Genomic DNA, 19,794 nt, shown 5'->3' with positions numbered 1-19,794 from the left:
GAGATTCTGGGGAAGCGGTGATCTTAGATAAAATGATAGATTGGTCTCTGCGGAGGGACAATAAAGCAAAACTTTGAAGATGAGAGTGTGGCGGTCTTGAGATTAGCCATGGGAAGCACTGTCTTGTGCAAAGGACCTTAGAAAGGAGAAGGTCTAGCAAAGAAGCATAGGCCTCATGGTTTCCCTCATTTGTAATAATTAGTATAATTATTAGGATAATAATTAGGATAGTCCTAATAATAATAATTAGGATAGTCCTAGCAGAAGATCATAAGAGCTCAGTAGCTATGTACATATGACCATATAAAATGATGCTAATTGAAATGAACTCCAATATATGGAAACAAGAGGTTTTTTGTTTTGGGTTTTTTTTAATGTACTGTATGAAGTTATTTCTTTTTCCCTTCATTTTTCCCCTTTGGTTTATCTCTTGTTGTGTCTGTTTTTGATTTTGGTACTCTGTGTCCTGTTTATGTTTATCTGATTTGGGGAAGGGAAGAGGAATAACAAAATGGGGAGACAAAGGACAAAGGATGAACTAATGCAACAGTGGTACTCACAAGACACTATGTTGGAAATGAACTTTACATCTTGGGGGTGTGGGGGCCAGAGGGAAGGAAAGTGGGAGAAAATGAGGGAGGAGGTAACAATGACAAGAAATGTACTCATTACCTTACTTATGTAACTGTCATCCCTCTGTACATCACCCTTCCAATAAAATTAAAAAGAAAAAAAAAAAAGGGGAGAAGGTCTAGAGGAGTCACAGAACAGAGTAACAACCTAGATGTAGCAAGACAATGGAATGATCTGAAATGAGAATGGAGAGCTAAGCAGGAGCCAGATCACACACAACATGAAGATCACTACATAAGGAGCTAGGACTTTAGTCTAAGAGCAATGAGTAACCAGGGAAAGTATTTAACATGACCTGTCATGATCACATCCAAATTTAAGGGGTTGACTTCAGATGCTCAGTGCAGAACAGTGTCAAGGGTGGGAACCATGGAATATGAGCCTGTAGAGAGAAAGCTGTTACTCTGACTAGGCTAACGGCATGATTGGCTGTGAGAGGTGAAGAATGAGAGGGTGACACTCAAGGATTTTCTTTTTTTACATTCTGCCGCTTGTTATGCAAAAACTAAGGACAGCATTATCCTAAGTGGAATTAGCACTATACAAATCCCAGAGCAGGTTTGAGCTGCCCAGGGTATGGGAAAAAGTTTCCACCTCTCCCCAAACAAGAATGGACTGGCTAAAAAAAAAATCTGTGCAAGGGATTTGAACTGAGAGGAGCATATTGGACCCAGAATGTCATGTCTCTGAAATTTATACAAGCTTTATTCCTCCCCAGCCCCAGTGGGTCCGGATCCTAATCTAGTCCTGAACACATTAAGCCAGTCTTTCTCCCTCATTTATTTTATGATTAAGATGTTCTCTCCAGACCTCTCTACCCTGCATTTATTCTTGTTTGGAATTCCTACTCCACCCTTCTTCCCGTTAGTGTTGTCTGTAAACTTAATGATGACCATGTCTGTATTTTAGCCTCCAGGTCCTTAGAAACAGTGTTCTTTGTATTTATGTTTGAGGTTGTGAGCAGATTGCCATGCTGCATGAGAGTAAGCACCGAAATCTAAACCAAACCAAAGTTCGCCATGACTAGTGCTAAGCTTTATGTTATAGGACTTGAACTTTATAAAGGAGTTGGTGTTGGGATCCAAATCAAACCTACATCAGCGTTGTTCTGATGTATTCAATAATGCAATGGTTGTTAAACAATGCGAGTGAAAATGAGTGATATATATATATTTCTGTTTCACAGACATACAAAAGGCAGACATGACAGAATAACTGCAAACACCAACTTGTAGGAAAAGACAAGAGTCCATCTTATACATCTCACCACTGTTTCCAGGGTATTGAGACTTCCATGATTGTACCAAGCCTTCAGTACATTACTTCCATGTGAGCAGCTGTACATATTACTGTTTTCCACATCCAACATCCTAGAAGCCGAGGAATAACAGAACCCCTGGCTTTGGAGACTGTAGGTATTTTGTATTTAAAGAATGATAGCAAGCTGGGCACCGGTGGCTCACACCTGTAATCCTAGCTACTCAGAAGGTTGGTAGCTGAAGATCTCATTCAGAGCCAGCACAGGCAGGAAAGTCCCTGAGACTCATCTCCTGTGAATCACCAGAAAACCAGAAGTGGCACTGTGGCTCCAAGTGAAAGAGTGCTATCCTTGAGCAAGAGAGTTCAGCCAGGCATAGCATCTAGGCCCTGAGTTCAAGCCAACAACAACAACAAAAATGTATCGATTATCAGATTCCCCACTCTGTACGATAACCAGAGTACATATAATGTTAGGAAACATATTTTAGATAATGCCTTCTTAGGTAGTTCTTCTCGTGCTTGCCTTGTGCATAAAGAAGCATTTAATACACTGGATAGGTCCTACTACTGAAGCATTTCATCCAGAGCTGAAACATTACACGTGGTTGGAGGTCAAAGCTGACAAGCATTTGACTGGGCCATGGTTCAAGTGGTAGAACAACAGCTTAAGCCAGCATGAGTTCAAACCCCAGTACTACTCAAAAAATCAAAACAATAAAAGGTTCCAAGTACTACTATTCGCATCGTGTTCTTTCTGAAATCTTTCATGGAGATAAAGTACTGGAGAGTCTGCACCAGCCTCACCCTACACGAGGTTACCCATCCCACTCTTGCCTTTTACCTCCTGTTCCCCTGAGATCCACAAGCTACACATAGATGTCGGTCACAACAGCAGCCCAAAGGTCTGCTCTGCTTTTTCTGGAACTTGTGGGTCTTGTGCACCAAAGTCAGTTTTCACCAGCGCCAATTCTCTTAATTTCTTCTCTCCCTGCTGCCATTTTCTTTCCTATTGAAGGGTTTTCCTTTAGCAGTAGAAAAGCCCCTTTGAGCCTGGTGCCAGCAGCTTGCGCCTATAATGCTAGCTACTTACTAGACTGAGATCTGAAGATTGTGATTCAAAGCCATTGTGGGCAGGAAGGTCCACAAGACTCTTATCACAAATTAGCCACCTAAAAAGCAGAAGTGGAGCTGTGAAGCCTGAACGAAATATAGCCATTTTAGGGTTAGATTCCATCCTGTTGTAACTAAATTCCAGGGAATGTGTCAACAACCCCCTTTGGTAAACTCCCCTCACAACAGCTAATCAGCAGATGGCAGGAAATACCTGAAGTTCCAGATGTTCCTGCAGTCAAAGACCACTCGGTGGACACCCTTGCAGCTCGGACCATGCACTTTAGCCAATCATTTTGTACAGCATCAACCCCATGAACCAGCCAAGCACCTTTACCAGGTCGGTTCCCGCCACTGGTTACACTAATCATTTTTTTAGAATTATTTTATGACTTTCCCACGGTGTGATATGATTTGCTAAGTGATGCTATGACACATAGAATGTCCCTGAAAACCCTATAAAAAACCCTGTTAACTGAAGGGTCTGGGCTCTCAACTCTGACCCTCTGTGGTGGTGACAGTTGTGAGTCCAGGCTCGAGTTTGTAATAAACAACTCTCGTGTGCTGGCATCAGAATCAACTCCTTGGTGGTCTTTGGGGTTCCTTATCTGGGCATAACATAGCTCAAGTAGTAGAGCACTAGCTATAAGAGAAATAAATAAATAGTACCCAACTCAGAGACAGTGCCCTGGTCCTGAGTTCAAGACCTAACGTCAGACCTAACCCCAGAGCTACTTTGAGCCTCTTTTGGGCCCATCTTCCCAGAAAACAATCCATAAGTCTCTCTTTTGTTTTTGTTGTTGTTGTTGTTGATGTTGTGTGGAGGGGGGAGGGCACTCCTATTCCATTTAATGGCATATGCTTGTGAAATACATAACAACAGAAAGGGGACATCACATTAGCAAAGAATTAATTAAGAAAAAAGTAAGTGTCCCATTACAGGACTAAAATGTAAAGCTTTGTCCTTTAGTCTCTCTCTGCCTCTCTCTGTCTCTCTTTTGATTAATAATGCTACTTTCAACTTGTTATTTAAATATTCTAAGTAAAGAAATATTGAGATTCATTTGCATTTGTTATTTTTCAGATGGGGTTTCACATTTATTGATTTATCTAGCCCAGGCTGGCCTTAAATTGCCATCCTCCCTATCTTTGCTTCCTGAGCGCTGGGATAACGGGTGTGAGCCACTGTGTCTAGCCCTTCATATTGGCCTTACTTTCACCATGCATCTTTATGATGTGTGTTTAAATTTTAAACGCTAATATGAGAGCATTTAACTTCATAAAGAATTACCAAAATTATACCATTTGTATTGTACACACATATGTATTTTGTTTTTACCAGAACAGTGCAAACACTGTGAAAAACTAACCCAACTGTTCATATTCCACTTCTTCATCTAGGCACTTTTTTCCAGTAGTCTCCACCATCAAATTATTGCTAAAGAAGGACATACTGAGAGAATAAGAAATGACATGTTAGCCTAGCTTTCCTGTTTCTTCTGTGTCCTAATTGTCAGCAAAAGTAGCTGGCTTTCTTTTTTCTGGTCCTGGAACTTGAACTCAGGGCCTAGGGTGCTGTCACTGAGCCTTTTTGTACTCAAGGCTAGCACTCTTAACACTTGATCCACAGTGCCCCTTCCAGCTTTTTCTGAGTAGTTTATTAGAGGTAAGAGTCTCATGGACTTTTCTACCCAGCTTGGCAAAAACTATTCAGCCTCCTGAGTAGCTAGGATTATAGGCATGAGCCACCACAGCCAGGCTGATTGTTTGTGTTTCTTAGCATGCCATTGTCTCATTCCTGCATTTTTTTAAAGTTCTGATAGGAACAGAAGGTATGGCCTCCTGAGACTTCCGGCCCTCTGATGCTACTTCCATATCTATTGTTGTACTCATCTATTGTTGTACTCATTTGAGTCAGACTGAAGTCCTATGCATCATCATTCCACCAGAACTTGGTCTTCCTGGAGCATGGCTAATACTATTTGTCTATTGTGTCTTTTGTGCACAGGTCTCAGCTGAGCAGGTGGCCCTATGTAATTGCACAGGTTCCCTAGAACTGAGAAAGGGTTACAGAATTCAATAGTCGAGATGGGAAAACGAGATTCAGGAAGAGTGTAAATCATGAAGCTGTCAAAAGAAACCTACTGATGTACTATGAAAGAGCTCGGGCTAACCTTTCTGGACCAATTTCTGTCAAGATATCTGGAATTTTTGTTCACATCTTACTGAGATAGAAATGAGAGCCCTATCAGATACAGAGTTTACTTTCTAATTATACAGGTATCCCAGTTTAAACAACTGCTGGTACTTATAACTTCAGATAGTGATGAAAGCAAAACCACAATAAAGCTTCTTTTAGGTGGAGAGTTTGGCTTTGTGCAGTTCAAGCTGTGTGTCATTAGGCTTTTGCAAATGTCAGGATTATCAGGTTATGTCACAGATTTGTAGTCATGTCTTCATTTTGGATTCTATAAGCTACGTTCCACCCTGCAGGTCTCTGAAATTGGACTGTCGTTTGAGCTTTGAAATTTTCACACTTTCCAAAGAGTCCTTTGTCTATTTCATACTGTTTCTGTGACAAGTCTGCTATCCCTTCCAATTTCTCCATCAACTAATATATCTTTCCACAAAGTCTGCAAAACTTTATCAATGAAGCTCTTGACACTTGTGATGATTGATTGGCCACACTTGGGTGGTTCATATATAGAATAGCAAAGGCAGTTACAGCATTACTATTTTGCCTTCCATTTGTACTTAACAAGAATAAGAATTTATATTGACAAAGTACCTGCTCCAAAACACTCTTGTCACTAATCATGTCCTGAACTGTAAGGACAAAGTGATGGCTAAAATCTTAGCAAACATGCCCCACCAAGAGAAGGATTTGTTTTTATAGGTCAGCCTTCATAGAAGAGAATTGAACAATAACCCTGATTGGGGAAGGTAGGGTGGGGGGTGGGGATGAGGAGAGACCTACTATTGGGACGGTGACATTGGTTCATTTTGTTTCTATGGTATTTGCTGGTATATGAGATCCAGTTTAGCAGAATGAATATGTCAGACAATGGCCAGCCCTTCTCGCCACTTGGTGTCAACAAATATGGACCCCATACTGGTCACTATATGCAAATCCCAGTATAAAATCCAAGCCTTCGGTCTTTTTCTCCACTGCCTCTGTCCCCAGTGGGGTCAGGCTTGATCACATGAGGCTTGTTTTCTCTTGTCCTGAAACTCCCTCACATACCTCGTCTACCTTTTTGCTTCTTCTTTAACAGCCAAGGGTACAACCAGCTTCCATTCCAGAAGATGAAGAGGAACCAAAATTTTTCTGTCTTCCCAGACATTCATTATTTTATTATTTGTATTTCTACTCTCATGCCCTGACTTTGAAGCACAACAATCCACCTTGGAGATCTCAAGGTTAATGTGATGTCAATGGAAATAGACTTAAAACTATGAGCTATAAGGATTCTTCTTACGTGATGGTTCTTACCTTGTATCTTAAAAACGTGCAAGGCTTGAGTATGGGCTTTGTGGAGCCTTGTCCAGACAGATTTAGTGGACCTCATAAAGCCATAGACAGCATATTCTTTACCCCAAAAGTGAAGCATGCAATTTTGGACTATTCCTTTAATCCAATTTTTGAAGTTCTGTGTCAGTGGCCCTAAGGTCTATAGATTGTGCTCTGTTCTTCTCAAACGTGAGGAGAGGGAAGGAGAGGGACTGAGCTAATGAGCTATAGCCAACCTTTTTTTTCACCAGGAAGTACCATGAACTTAGAAGTGCCTACATATATAGAAAACCCTTCTTTGATGACCCCATCTCCCTAACCGTGGTTGAGTTCTAGGTACATTTGTCCTACACAGGGCAGATTGATGGACAAAATGACTTTGGTTATGTTTTCCACCAGTTACACATTGTAGCCATTTCAGGTTCAACTATGTGTGCCAGATTGAATTAAATGGTTTTTTTTAAGTCTCCCAAGCAGGAAAACATCTTTCCCTGTTTTCTTTTCTTTTTCTTTTGCATGTTTGTTAATGAGTGTCTGCACAATAAAGATGTGGTCTGTAGCTTCTTTTCCGAGGAGGAATCCAAGTTGGCTCTTGTGGATTTTGCTGTTACTCTGATAGAACTTAATTCTTTAATTGAAGCAGCTGCAAACTAATTTGCGGACAAGGCAATGTTCCCCAGGCTTTTATAGAGCCGCCTGAGTGAAGACCACCTTTACTCATGGGTTCTGAATCCCTTGAGCTTTTGTCCGAGTGGCTTTTACCAATGATTCCTCTGGGGCCAGTCGACTCTGGTTGAGTCTGCTAATGACCCCTCACTGCTCCTCTTCATGCTCTGTAAAGTGCTAGCAAAGAGATCACACTGGGCAACCTCTCTTCACCTATCCTTCTAGAGATTTCTATATAGGCAGCTTCTATAGCCTGCCCAAAAGGCAGTCAGGGTAAAAAAAAAAATCCTTTTCCCAAAGTACCTCAAAAGTTTAGATTGTTAAAGAGGACAATGGTATCTGAGGAGAAAAATAACCCTGGGTACTCCTTTGCCTGGCAATACCCGATGGTTGCATCCATTTGGGAAGGAAACATGGAGAGGGGATGGGAGTCTCAAGCTACAAAACTCTAGATATCTTATTAACTTTGGGCCAGCTGAACAATGAGCCTCTCAAGCTATGAGACTGTGTCTTAGTTGTTTCTAATGGGTGTGTGCATCCCAGGTGCTCTGCTCAGCCATGAAAATGAGGATGAGGATGATGATGATGGCTGAGGATTGATAGGAGGGTCTGGTGATGGTAACGATGATGGTGATGGGGGGAGTGGAAGGTGGAGGAAGATGGTGATAATGCTGCCCCACCAGAAAGTCCTTCCAAGACAGTATCCTTTCATTTGTAGTCCAGGCAGGACTTTGTCCCTGGCCTAACTCTAAGACCTTGGGACATGTATGTAATCCCCTGCCTTCAGATAAAAGTGTCACTACTCCTTGTGAGATGTGTCTTTTCTGCCCACTTTCTCTATCCACTGCTTGCATTTTCTCTCATAGATATTTTATCCTCGGCTCATTCTCTTTTGGTTGTTTCCTTGTGTAAGTTAGGTGCCCTATCGACCTTGAAACTTGTTTTCTCTATTCACTGATCGTCCCATGAGTTTTTTGGGCTGTGATACACATAGGCACTGGTGTTGACTCATCGCTACCATCAGGGGCCACATCACTGAATAGCTCAAGTGGCTCCTACTCTCCAGACACTAGGCCACTCCTTTTTATCTTCAGCCACATGTGTGACTGCATTTTCCAGATGACAACCCTAAGGCTTAGAGGGAAAGTTCCTGGATGGTGATAAAGTTGAGCTAGAAGAGAAGCCTAACTGCCTAACTTCTATTACTACCACCACGTTATAGTTTTTAAGATGACTGAGACAAGGTCTTCTGAGGAAAAGCCTTTCCACCTGCTGCCCTCTTACCTGAAAAAGCCTTGTCCTTCAGTGCAGGCTCTAACTCCTGCCTCCAAGCTGCTTCTGAACAGCGCCAGGGGACAGCTAGGAATTACACACAAGAGCCTCTGTCATTATTGTTTTCCCCCTGTATTCTTTATAGTTGTGCCTAGAACTAGAAATGTCTCAGGGAATCTCGAAGACTTACCGAACTTAGGAAATCTGGGAATATGAGTAAGAAGCAAGAGATTCCTTTCTGCATGTGTTTCTGCCTGCTGAATGCCACCTGAAGTCCACATTTGGGCAACCTGTTCTTTATCGCTTTTCTCTTCGTTACAACGTCAGCTTGATTGCCAATGCTGGTTCCACGCCCTTCTTCACAATGTGAAGGCCTCCACAATCACTCTCACTCCTGGCTGAGGCTCTGAATTTATCACCTGCATAGAGCAAGTGCTCCTCGGAGTAAGATCTGAGTTTGAAACCAGAGTTTTAGACTCCAGGAGTCCTACATGTCAGATCTGCTCACTCATTCTCATATGCTAAATAGAGACATGACAAAAGGCAACAAAGGAGATTTATTATATAACAGAGCCATGTCCTAAATGAATGAATAGTGGTCAGAAGGAGAAAATACAATCAATGTTCTTGAACTAAAAGGCCAGGTAGATGAGGAATGGCAGAAGGGGGCAATTCATACTAAGACCACTGGCTTTCCTTCTCTAGCTGCCACCAGTGGAGGTTATTTCATAATTCTGAAAAGTCAAAAGTGGGTTAAATAGAATTTCTTTCCCTCTAGAAAGGGAAGCAGAGAATACTGTAGCTTTTAGAAGTTAGGAACATGCTTCAGTCACATGGGAACTTTCTGTATCTGGCTTACAGCTCTCTCCTCAATCCGTTTTCCTTCTCCCTTCCCTCACCTCCCCCCTCTCCTCTCCTCTTACCCTTTCCTTCCTCCTTCCCTCCCCTCCCCCATCTCCTCTCCCTCTCTCCCCCTCCCTCTCTCCCTCTCCCTCCCTCTCCAGAGGAGTCTTCCTTCTCCCTCCTTCTTAGATCTGGCATCCCATCAACATCCAAACCAAACTCATAATCTTTCCATGTCCTTCCAAATTCTTCCTTACCTAGTAGAAGAGTAACTGATTGAGTCACACCTGTTCTCACCACTCAGTTACCTGGGAGTTTTATTTTATTATTTTTTTCTATTGTGAAAATACCATACAGAGGAGTTACAATTACATGGGCATACCCAGGAGTTTTAGACTTTAGAAGTCCTACAAGAGGCTCACTGGGGGAAAAACAATTGAAGTTCTATTGTCTCATGTCAGTGTATGCATACTACCCAGGGCAGACAATGTTGGGCCTACTGAGCTAGCTGCAGAAAGGCCTTCCAGTGCTCGGAAAACCAGGATTGACGGCCACAGAGTTAAGACACATTCATTGTGTCTTCAACCAAGGACTCAATAAAAACATAGACACACAAGTAAAGTGGCAGAGTAAGGCATTTGGCAAAGATTGGGGGCGGGGGAGAATACACAATCATCCAGGCTCACACCTGTCATCCTAGCCACTCAGGAGTCTGAGATCTGAGGATTATGGTTTGAAGCCAACCTAGGTAGGAAAGACTATGAGATTCTTATCCCCAATTAACTATCAAAAAGAAAAAAAATCAAATATGCTGGAAGTGGAGCTGTGGCTCAATTGGTAGTACATTAGCCTTGAGCAAAAAGCTCAGGGACAGTGCTCAGGCTCTGAGTTCAAAGCCCCAGGACTAGCACAGAAGAAGACGGAGGAGGAAGAGGAGAAGCAGAAGCAGGAGCAGGAGCAGGAGGAGGAGGAGGAAGAGGAGGAGGAAGAGGGAAGAAGAGGAGGAGGGAGGAAGAGGAGGAGGGAGGAAGAGAAGGAGGGAGGAAGAGGAGGAGGAAAAAGAAAGTATACTCTTTAGTTAGCTCAAGAGCAAATGTGGTTAAGAATTTGAGTTTTATTTTTCTCGGATTTGGAGGGTGTGAGAGGAGTTCACAGTAATGATGGTGGACTGGTCACAGGGATATGAGAGATGGAGATTTGGAAGAATTTTTGGAAGAGACCTGTGTATCTACAGCACGGTCATCCTATGGTTTTAAGTATATGTAGGAGATGTGAGGCATATTCATAAAGCCTTAAGTAGGAATTTGTTGAGCAAATGTCAGGCTAAGGAAGCCTGGGGTTCCACTGTGCAGGTGTCTCCGTTTGGTTAGAACATGGCTGGAGTCTTCCTACCTCTAAGGAGAAATCCTAGCCGCAAACTAATCACAAATTACCCCCAAGGGGGAGTGGGTGGGAGGCACTAGGGAGGAGACAGCGCTCACAGATGTCTCCTGGGACCTGACTTAGATGACTAGGAGATGGAGTGGGTTTTAGTATTCTTTCCCTATAGCTAATCCACTTCAAAACATTGCACCATTGTCATTTCATTCCCATTTAACCCAGAAACCCTCCCATCAGCTTCCGGTCAATGTTAATTTGATTCTTCAATCAATCAGAAAACCTATATTGAGTTCCAACATCAAGAGCCATAGGAATGCAAAAATAAGAATGAGGCTAAAGGAACTTCCAACTATCTTTAAGTTTTCAAGAAGCACACACACACACACACACACACACACACACACACACACACACACACACAGAGGACATTTTCAGGGCAATTTAAGATATAACTGGGTGCATCATGGAAAATGTTCATGAAGCTAAAAAAAAAGGTCTTACAAAGAATAAAGAAAAAGCAACATTTATTACTTTTCTAAATGAGACACAATGATAGATGCTTCTACAAATACTATCTCATTAAATCCCTCTGAGGACACTGGGGTTTGAAGGCAATAAATAACTTTCAGAATCTGAGTATCTATCTTTCAACTCTAAGCAAATTATTCTCCACTTTTGTTTCTCTGTGACGACTTCCCTGGATTCCTCTGGTCATTAAAAGAAAATTGTTTCCTCTTTGTGAGTCCTGACAGAGGCTCTGCTCATGTGTGAATTTTTTTTTTGGGGGGGGGGGAATTGGTCACATTTTACAAAGTTGTTTTCATGTCTTGGTATCCCCAAGTCCCTGGAGGATAAAAAGATGTCTTGTGTTATCTTTGCATCCCTGAGGTGGAATGGAATACTTGCAAAACACTAATGTATGCTCAGAAAAAATGTTTAGGATGGATTCACAGTTTTTACTGGGTTGGACCTGGCCCCCTCTTTCCCTAGCTCTGTAATCCATTATCAATGATCTGAGGAGCATGCTGTGCAGACAGCCCAGTCCATATGCTGAAACCCCACTCACATATCTATAAACAACTTCCCCTTGACCCCTTCTGACCTGGTCATCTCCGCTCCAGAGCAAGGATCCAGCAGAATTCCAGCTCTTGAAACAAGACTCCAGTATGCAGCCCATGCAAGTCTGGCAAGGAGAAAGACACTGAGCCAAGGAGTCTGGGGTTCTCTTTCCTCAGAGCACAGTCTAGAAAGGAGCAGTTGTTCAAGCCCTTGGATCTGTGTGATTTCTGCCTGCTGAAGAAGGGAATAATAGAAGGTTGGCCAGAGGTTGGCCCTCTGAAGTGGAGGTTCCCTTGACTGGCTCTTGATTATTAGAAGTAGTAAATGTGAATTCAAAATAGTGAGTGATGTATATCAAGACAAAACACTTCAAAAATCTATAGTGGACTAAATTCACTAAAAGCAATTTTTTTCAAAAAACAACAGAACTAAATCTTAAGGACATGTCATATACATTTTTCCGTTGTTGCTCATGTGCTATTTGATCTTTCCTTTTCTCTTTGACATGTTGTTCTTTACTTATTTCTCCTTGGAAGACTTTCCTCTCTCTAGGCTTTGGTGTTATGGGCCTGGGTTTGGAGGAGCTGAGACTGAGCATATAAGGGAACCCCTGCTCGTGTGGTAGACAACCACTTACCACCCCTTCTTCCAGAATCAAGGATTTGAGCTTTCTCCCATTTCCTGTTCATCTTTTATATCTCCTCATTTATCCATTCCTATCAGGGTTATCTCCTGAGAACCTCTCAAATCCCTCTTCTCTCAAAGTTAACTTCTTTAGTCAAAACTATGACTATTTGCCATACACTGGTGGCTTATGCCTGTAACCCTAACTACTCAGGAGGCTGGGATCTGAGGATCATGGTTCAAAACAGCCCAAGCAGGAAAATGTGTGAGACTCTCATCTAATGAGTCACCAAAAAGAGCTGGAAGTGAAGCTTTGGCTGCAGAACTAGCCTTGAATGAAAAATCCCTGAGGTACAGAGTCCAGGCTCTGAATTCATGCCTCAGTACCAACACAAAAATAAAGCAAAACCAAACAGATAGTAACAAAACAACAGAAAACCTCTACAACCATCTTTCTTCTAAATTAGCCTCTTTCCCCACCCCACCCCACCCCCCGATCTATTTTCTACACAGCCATGAAAGTAAATTTACTAAGTGTAAATTGACTAATGGTACTTTTTCTGTTAAAATTCTAGAATGGCTTTCCACTTATTTTTAAATGGATTCTAAAATAAACCCTTAGGTCCACATAAACTAGCTCTACCATCCTCTTCTTGTTCACGCTGGCGAAATTGGCCTGCACTGTGGTTCCCAGACACATAGAACTCTTTCATATCCCAGAGCCTTTGCACATGCTTTTCTTTTTGTTTCTGGTCCCCATCCTTCTCCTCCTTAAATCTTACAGGTCAGTCTGCAGAGCCTTGTTATTGGACCTTTTAGAATCCTGCCCTACTCCTCCACCACCCTGGCACTACTGACCTTCATGAATGGTCTAATTCATGGCTTGTGGACTTGCTTGCTAGGTTATAGGCGTCGTGATGGCAAGAACTGATCTTGCTCACTCACTACTGGGTCCTGAGTGTCAAGCACATAGCAGCTCTTTCATGGCTCCTCACTGTGAGCAAGTGCCATGAATAGGGCAATCTTCCATAATGGAATTTCAGCATCACCCACAAGCACCTGGCTACAGGCTTTGCTATGATCCATTCAGAGCTCAAGGCATACAGCTCAGCAATCAATCCTGTAAATTCTACAACCCTCTGTCAGTTTCTCTTTTTTTCCTATTTATTTTTGTTTAACTCATTCCATACACTGCCTTGTCTAGGCTTTCAGACAGCAATTGACTTTGTGACAAATACTAAAGAAAAGGAAAAGATTTAAAACCTCTGTCACTGTACTGTCACCTGCTATTAGTTTCTTCCCTCCAACTAATAAATGAGAACTATTTTCCTTCAACTTCTTTCTCATGGCTGATACATTTGAAGAATGTCTGTGACTCTCTTTGTCCCTTGCAAATTGTAATGCATCCTTCCCATGAGGAATTTTTTTATTATTGGCATAAAAAGGCATGATTATTACTATCTGGAAACTTCTCATTAAAGTCCACCTTTTATCCAGTGTTATTTCTTTTTTGTTTTTTTTTCTGTTGTTAAATGTATGTAAGTGTTTTTTTTTCTATCTGTCCTATGCATAAAGGTAATTTTCTTATTGCTTCATGTAATTCCTCTAAGAAATATTTAGCATTCATTTCATATGTTTACTTTTTATTTATGGCTACATAGGGCACATTAGTTATAGTTAAATAAAAAAGGAAAAAGACAAGGTGAGAGAAAACAATTTAATTCTTCTGAGAGCTGGTTTTCATAAAGAAGAGATAACAGCAGAGAATAAAGACTTTTTTGTTGTCTTTTTTTTTTTTTTTAGTAGAATCAGTCACTGGTGCCTCACACCTGTAATCCTAACTACTCAGAATACTGAGATCTGAAGATCAAGGCTCGAAGTCAGCCCAGTCTGACCAATCTGAGAGATCTTATCTCCAATTAACCAGAAAAAAAATCTGAAAGTAGAGGCATGGCTGGAGTGGTAGAGCACCAGACTTCAGGGAAAATGCCAAATGAGAGTGTAAGACCCTGAGTTCAAGCCTCAATACCAGCACACACACACACACACACACACACACACACACACACACACACACACACACACAAAGTTGGATAAATATGGAACTGAGGGAAAATCAAAGATGAAAAAGAAACCTGAAGTAGTCCATGGAGCTAAGTCAAGACAAAAACTCCTACCATCAGCTGACTCACCAATCACCATCCTCCATTCCCCTAAGAGGAGATGACAGAACAAGAACACATCTTAACCCATCTCTCATTGGACAAACTGTCCACAGAGATAGCCCATAGGTAGATGAATGCTCGTATCTGCCTAAAGGAATCTCTCTGATAAACAAATCAGACTTAATTTTTCACTAGCTATATTTTAAATATCATATTTGGCCAATACAAAAGATCATCTAGGGGGCTGGGAAAGGTGGCTCAGTGGTAGAGTGCTTGCCTAGTATGCAAGAAGCCCTGGGTTTGATTCCTCAGTACCACACATGCAGAAAAAGCCAGAAGTGGTGCTGTGGCTCAAATGGTAGAGCACTAGCCTTGAGTAAAAGAAGCTGAGCAACAGTGCCCAGGACCTGAGCTCAAGCCCCAGGACTGGTAAAAAAAAGAGAAAAAAAAAAAAGACAATCTATTCCTACAATTAATTGTAAAGCAAAATAATGCAATCAGGATGTGAGAATCCACCGCCCGCCCCCACACTGAAACATTAGTAATAACTTCTGTCTATCTGAGTTCTTTTATTGTCCCATTCCCTGACTGCTCCTACCCACCTGAGATCCCCATTATCTTAAATGTTATGCTCAGTGATCTATTACAGACATGTACAGCACACACAATTTCATTACAATATATGACTGCTTTAAAAGCTCACTTGAGCTCATTATAACCTGGAATTCTGAAAGCCAAAAACAAACATTTGCCATCAGTATATAAGAAATGCACAACCATTACTTAGATCACAGGTCATGTGATACCTGGGCTCATGGTCCTTAAATTGGGGGTAGAGGGTAGAAAATGAAGGCTCTCTCTGTTCAGTGGTGTGCCCTTTGGGGGAAAGAAGTGCAGATGTTCTTCACCCATTCTATGCATAGAATATCAAATGGATAGCTGTGGAGAAAGGGAGCTTGGCAACACTTTGAAAGTGCTTTCTGTGGACATGGAAAATCAATCAATCTGCCAACAGAATAAGCTTGAGGCTTAACACTGGGTTTGCCTTCTTGCTGTGCTTACTAAGTATCTACTAAGAAAAATACTAAAAACAAAATGTTTTCTCATTTCATGCTTTGAGCTGAAAACATGTCCATGTTTGTGTATGTGAAAGATTTATTTTGGGGTGGTCGTGGTAGTGCAAGCTACTCAGGAGACAAACATAGGAGGATCATGGTTTGAGGACAGCCTGGGTGAAAAATAAATAATCGAGACCTTATGTTGACAAACAAGCTAGACATAGTGGTACACAACTCTAGTGCTACCTGCTCACAAGGTAGAACTCGGAGGATCACATTCTGGCACCAGCCCAGGCAAAAAAATACAAGACCCTGTTTGAAAAATAAGAAGTCTAGTCAGTCGAATGTATTTTTGTTTCAGACCCTATCAGAAACAAAATAGGGCTGGTAGTGTGGTTCAAGTGGTAGAGCATGTGTCTTATCAAGCAAGCAGCCCAAGTTCAACCCCTAGTACAGCCACACACAAAGAAAAAGAAAAGAAAGAAAAAAAGATTCTATTATTATTAGGGTAAAAATCTATAAAAATTTCTTTTTATGATTTTATTGTTTTTTATTAAGATGTAATTGAAATATGAGGGAGTTTCATTGTGATATTTATATACAGACATACACATCCAAACAATATACTTTGGACCAATCCACCCCCTCTACTCACTCCTATTCTTCCTCCCTTTGTCAAAGTATTTGATGGGTTTCATTATGCTGTCTCCATAAATAGATAAGGTATAGATTGATAGAGTTGATAAGTGATATAGATAAATGAGAGAAAGATAGCATACTTCAATACTCTTTACCTCAGTTTCCTCCTCCTCTTCCTCCCCCTCCTCTGATCCCATCATGGCAGTTCCCTTTTTACACTCGTGTCCCATTACCACCAGCATCATCACCATCTCCATAGCCATCTTCCTTCCTAGCCTATCCTCCATATATACGTGAGGCTATGAGACATTTGGCTATTTAAGCCTGGCTCATCTCACTCAGTGCCATAGTGAAAAGCAAACTGTTTTCAACTTCACAAATGTGAGTGTACAAGTCATCGTTATCTCTTCAGAGTAGTGAAGATTATCTAGTAGATCTCTCTGCAATACTTTTAGGCTCCACGTTAATTATTGAGAATTAAACATAATAAATATCTTTTCCTGAATGTGAATGACATGTGTGACACAAAGATCATAGTCATGCCTATAGGCAAACTTGAGAGCAAGCCTATTTAGCCTTTTCAAATTTCCTAAATAAAACCAGATTCTTGGGGATCCCTTGCAGTTTTATATGACTTTGCTTTTCCACTTGAGAATATTCTTTATAGGAAAGGAAGGAAGGAAGGAAGGAAGGAAGGAAGGAAGGAAGGAAGGAAGGAAGGAAGGAAGGAAGGAGGGAAGGAGGGAAGGAAGGAAAAAAGGGAGGGAGGGAGGGAAGGAAAAAAGGAAGGGAGGGAGGGAGGGAAGGAAAAAAGGAAGGGAGGGAGGGAGAAAGGAAGGAAGGGAGGAAGGAAGGAAGGAAGGGAGGGAAGGAGGAAGGGAGGGAGGGAGGGAGGGAGGAAGGAAGGGAAGAAAGGAGGGAGAGAGGGAGGGAGGGAGGGAGAAAGAAAAAGAAAGAGAGAAGGAAAGAAAGAAAGAAAGAGAGAGAGGGAGGGAGGAAGAAAGAAAGAAAACACAAGTATTTATCGTAAGACAGTAGAACAAAAGATAAGGAAAGAACTTGTGAATTGGAATTCAAGAAGTACAGGTGCATTTAGCTTTTATGTCTTCCAATTACACTGAGAATTGTAGGAACAGACATTAAATCCCAGAAACTTCCCTTATTGCAGTAAGAGTTCCTTCTAGCTTACATACCTCTAAATGTCCTGCTTTTTAGCTGCCTGTGTCATTATCTAATGTGACTTCCTGCTTCTCAGAGCCAATGAAGTACTAGTACAGACATTGAAAGCAAATCCTCCATGCTCTCATGAGTTAACCACTTGAAAGTTTTGTGACCTGAATTGTATCTATGAACATTCTGAATTCATTTTCACATCTATAAAATAGAAATAATCCCTAACCAGAGGAAGGATTATACCACACCAGGGTAATAATAAACATTAAGGTTATCCAACATTTGAAACTTTCGTTACTTTTTAAAACACATGTTGGGCTGGCTGTGTGCCTCAAGTGGTAGGTAGGGTGCCTGACTAGCAAATGCAAGGCCCTGAGTTCAAAGCCTAGCATTGCTTAAATAAGTAAATAAACATAAAGTTATAAATCAATAAGGCAGAAGTTCCATTGGAGTGTGATAGAGGGTTTTTTCCCTTCATTGCAGTTTTTCTTTTCTTTTCCTTTTGCCTTGTTCATTCTTTTCTATGGGGAGAGTAAGGAGAGGTACAGAAATGGAGGGACAGCCGGGCGCCCATGGCTCACGCCTGTAATCCTAGGTACTCAGGAGGCTGAGATCTGAGGATCACAGTTCAAAGCCAGCCCAGGCAGAAACGTCTGTGAGACTCTGATCTCCAATGAAACACTAGAAAACCATAAGTGGCGCTGTGGCTCAAGAGGTAGAGTGCTCACCTTGAGCTGAAGAGCCAAGCCCATGACTGACAAAAAAGAAAAGAAAAGGAAAGGAAAGAAATGGAGGGACAAAGGGTGAACAAACGAAGAATGGTACTCACTAGGCACTATGTTGAAAATGTACTATATAACTTGTGGGTGGGATGGGAGGAGAAAACTGGGAAAGAGAGAAGAGATGACATTGTTCAAAAAGAAATGTCCTCTTTATCTGATTGTAACTATAACCCCTCTGTACATGACCTTTAGAATAGCAATAAATATTCTTTTACAAAAACAATAAAACACAGAAATAATAACCAAATGAGAGTACATTAAACAAATAACGTTTCCAATGACATAGGTGATTGGCACTGATTAAACATATTACATTTTAAATATTAGACTATATTAAATAACTACTTTGGGTGACTTAAAAGTAATTAAAATAAACAGTTGAGTATTCAGGGAAGATTTAGAGCTACATGTGTGGCAAAGGGGCTTTGAGATTTTGTTGTAATTTACACAAATCACTACAAAGTTTTAGGCAGCTGATATTCTAAATGATCACACAAGGAGAAAAAACAAAGATCATCAGGAGGTATGCCTGCCTGGAAAGATTCAGGCAGAGATGTGGTTGGTGTCTTTAACATTGAAGAGTAGGCAGTAAATAGTATTTCACTGGATTCCTGAATTAGAGGTGGGGTATGGGAAAACAGGAATTATTCTACATATTGTGCTACAAATTCATTAACCCATAGTTGATGGTAAGAGCTTACACAATAGAAATGCAAATGGAAATGTTTACATGTGTATCAAATACAAAACCAGAATGCCATACTGGCAAATCCAACAGAAACTGGTCCCTAGGCTTTTGTACACTCAGATACATTCATTTGGGCATAGAATGAGAATTTATTAATCAGTTACAAATGGAACCTAGAATTGCTAAAATATATTCCGTTAGTTTTGAATTATCTTTTTCACTGTACAATATGGAGGATGACCAAAAATTAGCACCCCAACATTTGCCTTTCTAGCTCTATGATCATACCTGAGAATCCTGGGAGATCTTTAGTCTCCCTCTCTCTTTATTAGTTCCAGTGACAGTATGTGGAGATTGTCATGTTTGGGCAAGCCTGAGAGCTAGAAACCTTCCATTCTATACTTAAAAGGAAACATTGAGCCAGCATGGAGGTAAAGGTAACAAGGTGATAGGAAACACAAAGCTGAAAGTTTCATTTGTGCAAAAACGGATTTATTTGTATGCTTCTCTGGTTCCCCACTCCTTGGCTCCTATGATGGGTTCATAGAACACATCACGTGAGACAGTGCCCACGCCCGTATCATCGCCCCTGAGTGAGCCCTCCACTGGGGGAGCATGTGATACACAGTAGAATGTGGTTTCTGGCCTGTATCTTTGTCACACTTTTCCAGAACACCTAAGTGATGTTCCCTTCCTGACTCTCCGCCTCTCTCTTCTCCTCAGGACTACTGGCTCTCTCTCCTTTACAAGCGCCTGATTGGCCCCAAAGTCCTGGCAGTACATGTGGCAGGACTCCAGCGGAAGCCACGGCCAGGACGAGTCATCCGGGACAAACTAAGGATTTATGCACACTGCACAAACCACCACAAGTAAGTCTTCACAGAGAAGGAACAGGAGGGCCACCCCGATGGGCTTCAGCCCCACTTGGGAT

General features: G+C 41.5%; 1 protein-coding gene across 1 annotated transcript in view; it reads left to right on the top strand.

The window, feature by feature from the left end:
• The window catches only part of LOC138826204 (inactive heparanase-2), a 460,635-nt gene that overhangs the window by 405,480 nt on the left and 35,361 nt on the right, over nucleotides 1–19,794 (top strand). The window contains exon 10 of the mRNA XM_070021377.1: nucleotides 19,587–19,732. Within this exon, the coding sequence (XP_069877478.1) occupies nucleotides 19,587–19,732 (146 nt within the window). The remainder of the gene's footprint in view (nucleotides 1–19,586; nucleotides 19,733–19,794) is intronic.

Source organism: Dipodomys merriami, unplaced genomic scaffold (genome assembly GCF_024711535.1).
Source record: "Dipodomys merriami isolate MVZ:Mamm:240054 unplaced genomic scaffold, mDipMer1.0.p SCAF_14, whole genome shotgun sequence".
Classification (NCBI taxonomy): domain Eukaryota; kingdom Metazoa; phylum Chordata; class Mammalia; order Rodentia; family Heteromyidae; genus Dipodomys; species Dipodomys merriami.
Note: the sequence above shows the minus strand (reverse complement) of the source record. Positions and strands in the feature narration are given on the sequence as shown.